This window comes from Biomphalaria glabrata, chromosome 15, assembly GCF_947242115.1.
Source record: "Biomphalaria glabrata chromosome 15, xgBioGlab47.1, whole genome shotgun sequence".
In the NCBI taxonomy this organism is placed as follows: Eukaryota; Metazoa; Mollusca; class Gastropoda; family Planorbidae; genus Biomphalaria; species Biomphalaria glabrata.
The window spans coordinates 32,325,299-32,339,907 of record NC_074725.1 but is presented as its reverse complement, the minus strand read 5'-3'; the positions used below and the strand labels follow the sequence as shown (position 1 = coordinate 32,339,907).

General features: G+C 40.2%; 1 protein-coding gene across 1 annotated transcript in view; it reads left to right on the top strand.

Annotated features, from left to right (window-relative positions):
• The window catches only part of LOC106069015 (uncharacterized), a 30,183-nt gene extending 15,599 nt beyond the window's left edge, over positions 1-14,584 (top strand). The window contains exons 11-18 of the mRNA XM_056011819.1: positions 819-3,060; positions 4,296-4,799; positions 5,980-6,064; positions 6,602-6,776; positions 9,208-9,996; positions 11,180-11,539; positions 12,278-12,436; positions 13,235-14,584. Coding sequence (XP_055867794.1) covers positions 819-3,060; positions 4,296-4,799; positions 5,980-6,064; positions 6,602-6,776; positions 9,208-9,996; positions 11,180-11,539; positions 12,278-12,436; positions 13,235-13,453 — 4,533 coding nt within the window. The 3' untranslated portion in view covers positions 13,454-14,584. The remainder of the gene's footprint in view (positions 1-818; positions 3,061-4,295; positions 4,800-5,979; positions 6,065-6,601; positions 6,777-9,207; positions 9,997-11,179; positions 11,540-12,277; positions 12,437-13,234) is intronic.
• The last annotated feature ends 25 nt before the right edge of the window (positions 14,585-14,609 follow it).

Genomic DNA, 14,609 nt, shown 5'->3' with positions numbered 1-14,609 from the left:
TAAAAAAAAAATTTTTTTTTTTTATTTTGCTTGTTTGTATCTTGTATTTTTCTCATCAGCAGCCCAGATGTTCATTATGGACATTATGTTCATTATGTTCATGCTTAGTGCATGCTCAGAGCGCTATGGTTCAATTTCATATATGTGGACCAGTGGGGGGGAGGGGATATCTGGGAGAAGGTTTTCCTTGCTGCCTTTAGGCGCTCAGTTAACACAACTCTGCCCAAGTCGGGTGTCGAACCTGTAGCCCCTTCTTAGGTAGCCAAGCCAAGTTCAAGGGTACTTAGCATCTTTTCCACGCTTATATACAAGTGTCTCACTAACGTGTATACAAAACCTGTCTAGCTTATGCCTCACTTTTTTTTTACCTTGGCTGTTTATATAAAATCAAGTCTCACTTTTATCTTATAATACAAGTGAAGTGTGAACTCTACAACTTTTCACTATATTAATAAGAGTGGTTCACTACTGACAACTTAAATTTTTCCCCCAATCTTAAAAGTTACTTGTTGGCAATTTTCTCTTTATAAAAAAAAATTGAGGGTTATTAACTTCCATATTCATTAGCTGTGTTGGCTAAAAGCTAAATTTCAATTCGCATAACTGAAGGCTCCTCTTCTCTCTGCAGTTAATATCACTAAATTAAGACATAATATGTTAAGGAAAAATATTAACCGTATATTATATATATATATAATGAATAATTGGGGGCATGTCATAAATACATTTTCAGAATGCTTAGGCCTTGGTATAAATTGAACTTAATCTACTATATTCTTAATTAGTTCAACAGATTTTTTTTTCCTTTCACATTGTAGGAAATATCGGAAAGTTTCCAGAAACACGACCATGGCGTCATTGAGGAAGAGGGTGGAGTCGTGACCTTGCTGACCGATTGTGCCGCACAAATTGTCTCCACGACTATGAAGAGTGCTGTTAGTGGCCCTGAATGTCAAGATGAGGCTTGTGTCCAAGACCTAGCTAGCAAAACTGAGACGGTCAGTTCTGCCGTCTCGCGAACTGGTAAGCCTAGACGAACGTTTACAAGGGCCGGAACTTTGGTGAGGCAAGAGAAAGTTACTCAGGAGCAAGAAGACATGTGCTCTGTGGAGTCAAAGGTCACAGAGTCCTCGAGCTCTGAAGGGCCTAATGAAGAAAAGAGAATAGATTCAAGTTTTGGTGGTATGCAGCACACTTTAACTCCCCCCAAACCAGCAGCGTATACATCTTTTATATCAGCTCCATCTTCCATTTCTTCGCCATTGCAGAGCATAGATTCAGGATTCATATCAGTCCAGGCTATGGCATCAGCTTCAAAGGAATCAGACTCTGTCCCATCCGGAATCAGCACAGCTCTGTCAACTGAGTTGCCACCTGAAAGTATTGGCTCACAGTCAATGGGTCAGAGCATGGAATCGACTGCGCCAGTTGGTGACCTTTCCCAAACACAGGAAAAATGGTCTCAGGATCTGAGTGCTGTAGCTTCTGTTCAATGTCTAACAGAAGGGAGAGCTTCATCCACTTTGCCAAAGTTTCACCCATCCAAAAGTGCATTTGGTCCCGACAAAACCAGAAGCAGACATGCAGTCAAAACAGATGACCCTATACACAGCACCTTGCAGCTCACTCAAACTGAATCTCAGAGCCTGGTTGACGCTGCCGACATGAAAGCTTTGAAGGAAAAATCACCAGTGAAGTCAAGGTCAAGTAGAGTGCCAGAAAAGTTGGCAAAGACGACCTGTCCTAAACCCGGTAAAGAAACAAAACATTCCGCTTCACGGGAAGCCGCAGCTGCGTCTGTGTCCCCTAGTTCAACCGACTCGGTGTCCCATATGTCCAGTGGAGCAAGTGGACCTTCCAGGTCATCAGGGATACCCAAGATAAAGAGCTCACCCAAAAAATCTGGCCACTCTGACAAGCACATCGTATTGCATCCTTCGCATGCTAAGAGCAAGATGCCGGAAAAGCTTGAAGCCGCGTCGGTTGAAAAAGAACGAGCGAAGGTTCAGAAAAATAAAAGATCCATCATTAAAGAGAGAGCAGAGCTGTCAGCCAAGCCTTTAAAGAGTCGATATGTTTTTTCCGACGTGGCTGCACCCCCATCAGAAAGGAAGCAGAAACACAAGGATTCATCCCACAAGAAATCTGGCCGTTCAAGTTCCAGAAGCCTAGAGGACAAGAGAAAAAGTAAGCAGAGGCTGGAAGAGAAAGAAGTTCATCACTTTACCAAGTCCCCACGATTTATTCGCTTTGTCAACTCTCTGGCAGAGATATCACTTAGTCAGGCAGTGCTGGAAGGAGCGGAGATGTTGTCACAGCCCAATCTGGGCCAAGAAGAAATCTCTGACGAGGTTTACACTTGGTTTGCGAATAAAATTATCAGTGAAGTATTTTCTCATGTCATAGGAGAAATAGAATCTCGAGAGTTTCTTCTGAGCCAAAGCTCGCCTTCTAATTTGGGTGAAATTGGTGCATCAGGGGATCTGATGTCTCAAGCTGAAGGCATGATTGGAGATTATGAGAACCCTCCACTTGGAGCCAGTTCTAGAGAGCCAGCTACAGTGGAAACAGGAACAGCAAGGCCAAAGACTAAAAGTATTTTACCACAACGGTCAGACACTGCTGCTTCCAGTGCTCGAATCATAGCAAGCCAAGGGCTACAGAGATCCTCAGGGTCATTAAAAATGGTCAAGTTTAAAGAAGAAGATCCCAAGAAGTTAACAGAGCAGCAGGCGACGTTTCAGGCACCTATTATCAACAACATTCCCCTGAGGCGGAGGAGTAGTCTAGATCTACCATTGGTACCCCCACCCTCAAGTAGGGCTCCCCTTGACCTCCCGGCTCTTCCAGCTGCTCTGCCCCGAGCCCCTGAGCAGCGAAGGAGAAGTCTGACCGGCGCAGATCTCTCTGTGAACATCTACCAGGCAGCAGCTTCCATAGTAAACCAGGTGTTTCAGAATATTTCCGACAGCATGATGGAGACACAGGCTCTTAGTCCCGGATCATCATCTTGCTACCATGGAACCGTGTCATCGTCTGATACAGGCGCTCATTCCACAGGTAAGTGTTCAAAACATAGTAAACGTGTCACATTTTAACGATCAACCTAACATACATTTTTAGCTTGTGATTTATGAGTCTGTTACAATGAAATTTCATGAAATGCTTTCTTTCTCTTTTTGCTCTCTGGTACCCTCATTTTGTTTGTTCATTTTTCTGTGCATCGTAATTACTCCCACATAGACTTGATTTGGGAAAAAAAACGCTTCATAATGCGCCTCCGACACAAACATGCTCTCATATTTTGGGCCGTTGATTTAAGTTGCACTTTTAGTTATCCCCCCCTCCTCTTCCAACAACAAAATGGTAGTCCTATGTACACATTCCCATTCCCCTTTCTACATTTAAAATTTATCATGATATTCTGTTTTCTGAATAAAAAGGAATATCAATTTTGTTTTATTTATTGTAATAGTTTGACCCCCGTTTTGAAAGTAGTGAAATGACAATAGATCTAAAATCTACATTTTTCATTTTTAATGCTATTAGGATTTAGTTGTTTTTTTTTAAACAGTGTTACAAAGTAACATTCCTTGCTTTCTCTCTCTAAGACAAAAAGAAAAAGACTCTAGATCTATCCAAATGAACTGAATACAAACTCTGAGGCCATTTTTTTTTAGAAAGATCAAAAAAGTGAAATGAATTTCCTCAGTTATATAAATCTATGTGAAGCTAACTAAACAATTTCTCAGTAAGCAATTACTAAGAGGTAAAACAAACCTTTCTTTAAAATTGACAATTGAACACTTTACATTGGTACACCCAAACGCATCAAAGAGTTATTTGCAAAAAGAAGTTATTTATTTGCATTACGGTAGATCTAGTTTTTTTGTAAGATTTGTAAAAAAAAATTTAAAAAATACATACATTGTTTTTTTTGAGTCTCTTTTGAAAAGGAAGTGAAAATGATAAAGCATGCTAAAAATAAGTCACATGCTAAAAATAAGTCACATGCTAAATATAAGTCACATGCTAAAAATAAGTCAACTGTGTGATATTATTTTATGCTTTATAGATCTATATTTTATGCTGCCTTTTTTTAGGGAAATACCAAAAATAAGATACAAAGGTTTGATAGAAAGAATGCTGTTTTTCATGAATATCGGATTGCAAGGTTGCGATCCTGTCAAAAACCATTCTTAGTGAGCGTCTAGGGGATAAATTTCAACTTACCACAGACTACTTGATTTTGCAAACACTCTTTTCTGTAAGCTCATTGACTTGATTTCTAACAGGCAGCCGAATACACAGCCACTACGACAGCTTTACATCAAACATCTTCTCTAGTTCTTCCACCAAAGCTTCAGAAAGTCCCAGGCGAGCCCGCCGCTCAGTGTCCCCTAGCATTGGGGTTTTCTTCCGGAAGCCCATGAGCCGTGAGACACTGACCAGCGCCTACTTGAAGGTGGACCACTCGCCCCAGATCAAGAGCTATGAGCGTCGAAGCAGCGAGCCTTGCCAGACCAGCGTCCAGCTCTCCCTTCAAGCCTTCAACAATAACAAGTTCAATGGCCGGGCGTGGGAGGAGAAGAAGAAGATCTCTAGGACAGACGATGACATTGGGCGGGGTAAGACCTGGCGGCGGGGCTCCCTTGACGGGTTCTCGTTTGACCAGAGGAGAAATTCCTGCGGCTTCAAGGACCCTGTGCTGTCCAGATTTGCAGAGGAGCTGATGAAGGCCGACACATCTGTCCCAGAGTTGGTTATTGTTGGCTCCCATGCTAGCTCTTCTTCTACAGGTTAGTGTCAGAAATATTTTGTTATTGAATATAATAATGAATATTAGGGGCAATCTCTATAGATGAAATGGTTTTTATTGCTTCAGACCAGTGTCTCTCAAACTGTGTTCCGCTGAACCCTAGTGTTCTACAAGGCCTGAATAGGTGTTACTTGTATTACATAAATAATTAACTAGCAGGCCACAAGTGACTTAATATCTCTAGAAAATAAGCAAAGTGTTCTGCTAAATAATCAGGATGTGTGAAGGGTTCCATTAAGGAAAAATGTCAGTTATTAAGAGTAGCATACAAACTAAAACAAATTAATTCTACTTATAAATCTTATTCATGGTAAACCAGTAACACAGACTAAAAACGCAAAATACCTAGGGGCTATGATAAATGAAAAACTATCATGGAATCCCCATATTGATGAAACTATCAAAAAATTAGACAAAGCTTTAGGGTTTATTAGAAGAAATTTCTATAAATCAAATAAGGACATAAAACTAAAATGTTATTTAACCTTGATTAGGCCAGTAATATAATATGCATCCTCCGTTTGGGACCCCTCAACTCAAGAAAACATTAAGAAACTGGAACAGACACAAAATAGAGCAGTGAGATTTATAACAAAGGAATATTCACATTTGACTAGAGTAACACCTTTAGTAAAATCACTAAGTTTAGAAAGCCTTCAGGATAGAAGACTTTAAAGTAAAGTAGCAATTATACATAAATTGCTGAACCATAATCTTCAAATACAAAAACAAAATCTAATAAAATACTCAGAAAGACACAAAGATAAAGGCATATTCCTCGTCCCATATGCTAGGACAAATTTGTACAAAAGCTCCTTCTTCCCTAGCGCTCTTAGAGTATGGAATGGGTTGCCTGAGCTAGCCAGGAAAACCAGTGACTTGGCAGAGTTTAGGTCATTGGTTAATATGCATGACTAGATGCATGACGCGTAGTAACGTCTGTATCAGTTAAGATAAGACAAGACGTTAGGGAAACACTGATTCATACAAATAAACTTTTGATTGAATAATTTTTTTTTTCTGTTTTTCTTTTATAACATTTTTAAACAACATAAAACGAATTATTTTTGTATCACTGCATCTCTGTGAAGAGTTCTTGTTTTATCTGAAGTACACAGGGTTGTATGTATTTTGTAACTTGGTCCTCTCTCTATCTGTAGGCTCCAGAAGAAGCAGTGTGAGTGCCTTTAGAGACTCCACCTTAGCCAATTTGGAGAATGAACTTTTAAACACAAGTTTTACAAGGTGAGTTTCTGACACCATTCTTGGAGATTAAGTCTTGGTTTAGATCAGCTGTGTTTTGTATATTGGCCTCCTTCAGTCGTAGAACGACTATGGTTCATCTCAGAGCACACTTCCTCATGTGGCTGTGGAGCCCTATTTTGGAGAGACACTCCCGTCCACAGATAGTGCAGGTTAAGGTGGCTTTTGCTTCGGTGGTAGAGGAGCTGGCCGTTTTTCGGATTGTGCGTTTTTCTTCCTGAGCTGAGACCCATGTACTTTCTATGTCCATAGCTTTCTTGGTCACTGTCTCTCTCCACCTGTTGCGGTGGAGAGAGACAGTTTAGTATACACCCGCTGTTTATTTAATAAATCAGCTGCATATAACTGTATTGTAAGTATTGAATAGATCAGCGTTGTATTGTAAATTTCAGATATGTTTTGTATATTGGTATAAATTACATTTGTGCTGCAAGGAGAAGATCACCTCTGTAATGTTTTTAGCTTCAATGTTTTTCTCTCTACATGCATATACACTTTGTAAAGATTTTCATCTTTCAGTGGCTGCAGTATGTCTTCAAGGTCACAAAGACACCTGGACAGGTCACGTAGCCGCGACTCCAGGCAAGGAAAGTCAGACAGCTCGGACACTGAGTACTGGTTCCCACCCCCCAAGTTTGTGGGGGACGAGTTTCAGTTGGAGTATAACAGGCAACACAGCCAAGATGAACTTCAGGTCAGTCTGCGAATATTCATACAGATAAGATAAGATAATTTTTATTGGTTCAGATAGTGTTGAGGGAGTAATATGTGAATCATTGTGAGTCATCATATGTGTGATGTAGTAAAGTTTCCCTTTCAAACCTTACAATCTATGGGGCAGATGATGTTACGGTCAACTGTTTGTACGGCTAACAGTTAAGGAGTGGGGTGTCATGTGGCCAGTGCAACAACCAACGGCCTTTACTTTCCCCAACTAAAGCCAAGTACCCATTAAAGTTGAGTGGACTTAGGGGTGCCCTAAAAATCCTGAAATTCAAAATGCAAGTCTTCACAGAGACTCAAACTCAGGACTCTGTATGTGTGATATAACATTCATTATATGTTTTGTTTATATTGATATGTCAATGTTGGTGTAAGAATAGCTCCTGCCCCAGTCAGATCATGCAATCTCTAGAATCTCTAGGGTAGATGATGTAAAGGTCACCTTGTTTCTGTGGCCCACAGTTAACAAGGGTGTCATGTGGCCAGCACAATGACCAACCACCTTTACTTTTCCCCAACTAATGTCAAGTACCCATTTAAGATCCCAAAAATAAAAAATTCCAATCTTCACCAAAATTTGAACTCAGGACTCCGTGGCTCCAAAGCAATCATGCCTCCTCTATGTGGGTCAGTGTATGTGAATATAAATGTAACTTCTTCTTCTTCTTCTTCTAGCCAGCTTTATTGCTGCTGAGCTGTGAGCTCTTTTGCAGACTGTGCCAAGGAAAAAAAGTGTGCTGTTTTCTTCAGTTGTTCAGCACTGCCGTACAGGGTGTTGGTTATGTTGGGCTGTAGTGGAAGTAGGGTCTGCCTAAGGTGGATTAGGGAGGGGCATTCAAAGAGGATATGGTTTACGGTTTCAAAGGGGTGGGCGCAATGTCTGCAAAGGGGTAGTTGTGTGGAGTTAATTTTGTTCAGGTGGTAATTTAATAGTGGTGTGTGTCCTGTTCTTAGTTGGAAGATTGTAGATTGTTCTTTGCGGGGGAGGAAGTTAATACTGTCCAGTTTGTTAGGCGTAGTCATTTCTCTGTACATGGCTCTGCCTGTGTTTCCTGATGCCCATTGGTTGAGCCACTCCTCTTTGTGATTGTTGACTAACATTGACCTTAGGGTGAGGTAGTTAACAGGTCTATCTGGTTGTTCCATAGTTGAACCTGCCTTTGTTAGCTTATCTGCCTTTTCATTTCCCATGATGCCAATGTGTCCAGGGATCCACTGTAGTGTAATATTGATATTTAATTTTGATATCATCTGGTGGATTATCACACTGAGTGTTGTCAACTCTCTTGGGCTGTTTGAGGTGCGGCTGTTAAGTGCTTTCAGAGTAGATTGGGAGTCTGTAAAGACAACAATATCTGATGGTGGTTGCACTCCTTCATATAATTTGTTTTCCACTGTCTGGAGTGCTATGGTAATTGCCTCAATTTCGGCTTGGAAGTTTGAGCAGTAATCACCACAGGGTGCGCTTATCTCAAAGTGTTTATTTTTAGGGAAGACCAGGAAGGCACCAAGACCAGCATTGATGGTAGCTTTGAAAGCCGATCCGTCTGTATAAATATGGATAGCTGTTTTTTGATAGCTTTCGATTGTTTCAAGCGTGCCTACTTTGAGCTCCAGTGGATTTGATTCTTTTGTTAAGGTGTTATTTAGTAAATGTGTTTTGATGGTTGGTTTTTTGTAGTTTAGTCCGGGTGTAATGTTTGAAATGTAACTTAAATACAGGAATGTTTTTTTTTTCTTTTAAGTTTCTTATGGCCTTAGATTATTATGTAATGGATGGTAGGGGTAGGAGTGGGCAGGAATTGAACTCGTACCAACAACATGACAGACTGAAGCCCATAACTCATGACCAGGCAGTCATTAATGTAACATTAATATAATTTTCTTACTATATGAAACCTGATACTTCAATCCTTTTTGAGCCTTAAAACAAATTCATGAAATACCTACCAACTTTAATAAATTATAGTAAAAAAAAGTGACACTTTTATTTGTTATTAAATTAAAGAGTTAAAATATTAATTTTTTATTTCTGGTATTCTTGGTGGTCGAGTGATAAACTGCTTCTGAACCATCTCGTGTTTGAATCCCGGTAAAGGCTGATATATAGAAGTTCAGGATTTTTAAAAATGCCCCTGGGTCCACCCAACTCTAATGGATACCTGACAGGGAAAATAAAGGTGGTTGGTTGTTGTTCTGGTCACATGACATCCTGGTTAACTGTGGGCCATAGAAACAGATTACATTTTACATCACCTGCTTCATAAACTCTGAATGAGAGCATTTTACTTCTTTTTTTAGTAAGGAAAAATAGTGATTTAATTGCTGGTGTCCCAGAATTCAATGTATAAACCTTTTTAGTATCTGTTTCAAGGCTGTTAATTCGTATTATTTTTGGCCAGGATTATGCCAGTTTCTTTGCTGGACAAGTTGTGCAGGAGGCTGTGTGTGTGCTCCGGTGTGACCCAGATTACCTAAGCCTGGAGCAGCAGGATGTGGACATGTATGCCGAAAACTTGACAGACCAGATCATGCGGGATGCGCTGGTCTCATCAGTGCACGGCGGTGTCCAAAGTGAAAATACTCATACGGCTATTCTGTCTGCGGTATCTGATCGTAACAGTGAAAATAGCCACCCGCCCTCCTATGCTGGACAGGGTGCCATTCCAAAGGTAAGGTTGGCGAAGCCGTCATCATCGTCGAGAGTGACGTCCCAGCCGAGGAGTATTCCTCAGAGAAAGAGTGACAGACTCACGGAACATGAAAGCTACCCCAGGCATACTGAGCTCTCTGTGCATTCTAGGCTCAAGGCCAACAAGCAGCAAGGGGAGAGAAGAGCCTCCAGTTTTGGCAGCGCAGCCACACCCCATTCCCAGTCTCAGCGGTACCTTCACCCTGCATTCAAGCCTGCTTCCTCCTCCCCCCCACAGTGGCCAGGAGGAGCGAGGCCCAAACAGCCCCCGTCCTCAGCCGCTGACAGGTCTTTGCCGTCTTCCCAAAGCAAAAGGCACTCCTCACCATCTCCCCTGTCCATGGTTTCATCTTACCCCAGTCATTACCAATCATCCCTGCAGGTTCCCGCCCGGGTCTCTTATCGCCGGCATCTCACTCTGGCCATGAGAAGCAAGTCCGAGTCTCACACTGGCGGTGCTTACGCTCTATCTACCGGACAGCCAGAACAATGCTCTATGGTAAGATTTCTCATTTTCAATGCTGCATGTGAATACATTATCAGCTAATTTATACAGGTCTTGCACATAGATAAATTCATTGTCTTATGGAAGCTTACAAAGTGGGAGCACTGTTTGAAGGGGCCCTGCCAGGGGGTGGGGTGGGGGACTTTAATTTTTCAAATTTTTTAAATAAATCATGATGAGTGGTTTAAAACAAGAATTGATTTACACAATGTAATAAACACACTAAAACAACATGAGCTTCAATTAACACAATGATTTTATTAGTCTCTATTTATGTTCTATACTCCAGCCACCTATTCTCTAAACTGACTTTTTTACACACAGTCCTGACACACTGCTGTTCACTCAACCATGTACACTCAAGGTCCACTGGTCATTTCATACACAGACACACACACTTCACTACCAGCCGCTCAAAAACACATACACTTACTATCACACACAATGTTATCCTGATGTCATAGATAAAGTAAGTAAGTAAAGTTCCCCTTTCAGACCATGCAGTCTATAGGGCAGATGATGTAAATGTCATCTGTTTCTTTGGTATATGGTTAACGAAGGTGTCATGTGGCCAGCACAATGACCAACCACCTTTACTTTTCCCCAACTAATATCAGGTACTCATTAGATCTGGGTGGACTCATGGCGCCCTAAAGATCCCAAAGTAAAAAAAAAAAAATCCCCAGTCTTCTCCGAGATTCAAACCCTGGACCTCCCAGTTTGGAAACCAAGTTCTTTAACACTCAGCCTCCAATGTCATAGATACAATAGTAAAATTAGAATATTTATCTGGTCTGTTATTTAGTCTCCTCTATAGGTCACTGCTTTAAAGTAAGTTTGAAACAAACAATACCTAATTGTACTCTTATATAATCATAGGCACCTTTCTAGCAAAGGGGTTAGTATGTTGACCTCTTCAGCTTGAGGAGATAAAAATATATAAAATATGACAATACTTTCGATGTACATTTAACAGTGTTTGACAATTAAGGCTTGCTCAGGCATGCCTACAATTCCCATTATGAGTAACTTATGCCTGGTTTCTATGCTTTTGCATCATTGACCTAAAATGTATCAACATCTATTCTAAATAAAAAAATAATCTTTTAGTGAAAAAGTTTTTAAAACAGTTGGATTTGTGCTTTGTAAAATTTTTTTTGAATTTATTGATTCACAGGTAAATTCATCTTACAATAGAAGACAGGTCTCCCCAGCAAGTCACAGCTCGGCTGACGCTGACTCTGATCAGACCTGCTCCTCTTTAGTGTATTCCTCTGATACATCTTCCGCTTCATGGTCCTCCATGGATAGTATTGGACCCACTGGCCCAGATGCTACCTCTGACTTCAGATCGCCCAGTCCATTGACTACAAGAGATAAAAAGAGAGGGCGATCTCCTCGGGGATGCGAGGATTATTCTAGAAGAAGACAGAGTGAGAGAGTTGCTGGAAGTAATGTGGCTCGATTTTCCGAGCAGATCTCTTGTGATATCCTGTCGCACGTCATGCAGCATTGCAAGCAAGACAAGTGGATGAGGGTAAGTGATGGAACTTGGTTTTAAACTCGTGTTATCTGTTAAAATTGTAACTGCTCCAAGTAAGATCATAGGCAACGAACAAACCGCACTTTGACACCGATTTGAGGAAAACATTGCTAGGAAAGCTGTTACGTGGGAAGTGTGGTCGAGAGGCCGAGTACACCTGAACTTGGCTTTGCTTGGCTACCTATGAAAGGGGCTCGAGGTTCGACACCCGACTCGAGCAGAGTTGTGTTTACTGAGCGCCTTAAGGCAGCAGATACCCCCTCCCCACTGGTCCACAAAAGTGATTCGACCGTAGCGCTCTGACCATGCTATAAGCATGAAAGTATACTCTATATAAAAGCTGTAATTTATTTATTTATGTATTTTATTTAAAGTTTTTAGGCATCAAAGAATCACCCACTTCTTTATGATTTAAACATTTTACCATCACAAAGAAGATGTATGACACTGATCACAAAATAAAGACACAAAAACTCTTTTGTTCCTCTGACAATTGCTTTGCTGATCAAAGTGTAGCTTACTCTTGTAAACGTCACATGTAATCTTAAAGAGAAACTGGGGTATGAACATATATTTTGTGTACTATCATGCCAATTGTTGGCTCTGATTATGTGTTGTTATTCGTAATGCACAATTGTAAAATGTATTATGATCATTATTATTATTACTGTATTATATTATCTCTATTGGTTTGTGACTCTAATCTCAAGTTCTCTCCCTTGTTTTCTCTAGTACATGTCATACCATCAGCCCATAGCAACAGGCAACTGGGGGTGCGGTGCGTACCACGGAAACCCTCAGCTGAAGTTCATTCTGCAGTGGCTAGCGGCCAGTATAGCCAGGTCACCCTTGCTCATGTACTACACATTCCAAGACAGTCCTATGACACAGGTAAAAGTCTCGAGATACCATCAAATTGACTTGTTTATCTCTACGTTTAGTTAGAAAAACAAACAGCAATTGTTTCATCTACTATCATTGACCTACTTCAGTCGCTTGTGGCCTAGGGCTCATCTAATGGAAGACAAGATGAGAATCTGAGCATTGGTTGTAACGGTGTCCCCCCCACCCAGCATTTCCCCTCTCTCCTCACAGATGTTCCGTCCAAAGGAATGACATTATCTAATACAGTTTGGCATCAGAAGGGTCTGCCAGAGTGCGCTACAACCTTCTTAAGGTTCACAGACTCCTGTTGTTTTTTTCCAGGCTTGACTCTAAGAGCCTTTCCCATGTTTGTGTTAAGCCCCAAGGAGGTTTGGAGTCATTAACTTCTCCTCATGTACCATAAGGATTTTCTTGTTGTATGTCCTCCTATTCAAATGTCTTGAAGCAAATATAGGAAGTTCTAAGTAGCACTTACTTCAAATCATTCAATTAATGACCTTTCATTTGGTTTTAAGTTTTTTCTATTTTTAACATAAAAAGAGATGGTTAGGTTGGAAGAAGGACTCTCTGTATTAAACACAAATTTATTAGAGTAGAAGTTTTAGCAGCCAATCTGGCACTTTAAGAAAAGTTCACTCATTTTTACTGGGGGCCAAAGACTCCACCTGGATTTGAACTGACCTTTGACATTACAACTTTAATCTGTATTTAATTTTTAAAAAATTATATATATATATAAATAACCGTAACGTTAGGGTTTTCACTAAATATGTATCTTAACTTGACATATCATTTTCTCTCTAGGCTAAGGACATAGCACATATCATTTCGGGCTTGACTGTCGGACAGCTGGCCAATCTGTTGCAAGAATATTGCTCAATGGTCTGCCTGCAGTCCCCAGCATCCTTCTCAAGTCCGGGGAGGCAGTGGTCCCCGTGGCAGCACTCCCAGAATGCCCAGCCTTCAATTTCTCTTTTTGACTTCTTGAGACAAAAGTTTGACAGACGATCGGATAACAGGTGACCACAGCTTGCTGCTTCCACGTCAATAAATGCAGTGCTTGCTCAGTGTAACCTCAAGGTGTAACTAGCCTTGTGGTTTGATGTCAGCGGAACTTCAGGTAATCAGCTTAATTACGCCTGCTCACAGAGACACTTCCAGAAACTTAACTTGAAAGTGAAGGAATCAATGTCAATGGACGTTATGGTAATAGAGAAACTTCTTGAAACATGGGCATTAAAGTGCTTGACACTTGGATAAAATAGAATTCAACCTGTGGATAGGTCATGCTAAATTAGCAGTGGATTACTAACTCATTCCCCATCTCACCCAACTCCTGCCTGGTATCCTGTCTTCAGCAATGATTCTCAAAAAGTGTTCAAAGAAAGGTGCTATATCCAAGGTCGATGAAGATTTACACTACAATCTAGCTTACAATACTTATTTGTAAATCTACTTAAAAAAGTGTTGGATTTTTGTTGTATTAATTTACCATTGACTTTGCTGTATAAGAAAGGTTCACTGTTCAAATCCTCTACTTAATTTGACCTAAGCATTACTTATAATTAAATTTGTAAGTCTAGTGTCTAGTTAAGAGTTTAAGGAAGATTTAAGAAATATAAACATATTTGGCATAAATTAAGCCCCCCCATTTTTATTTAAGAACTACCCTATTTATATTTATTGGGAGATATAACGACACAACTTTAGTTTAAAAAACCAAGAAAACATTATCATTCCCTGTCTGATGCTGCCTAGGAAATATTAGGGCCACAGTGCACTTTGATTAAGTTGGGGTCATGGCCACTTCATCATGAGTTGTATTGACTGTGATTGTACTCCTGTGCAGAGGTGATCAAATGTATCATTTTCCCTATTTCTGGTGCTTTCATGTGTCTTTGATTAATTTGTGTTGTCTCTCTTTTGTTTAGTGCTATATATTATTTTATTTAAATTTAAGGAACCAAAAATTTCTCTATAATCTTGTGAGATTAACTTTTGATTAACCAAATTCTTTTTTCGGTTTTAATTCTTTCTGTTCATTTCTTTTTATTTTGCTAGATATTTTAAAATGTAATAATTGGCGACAAACTTCATAGATATCTTTAATGATCTGAAGAATTTTTTTTTGCATTGTTTCATTGATTGTCTTGCTGCAGACGTCATGCTGTGTTAGCTA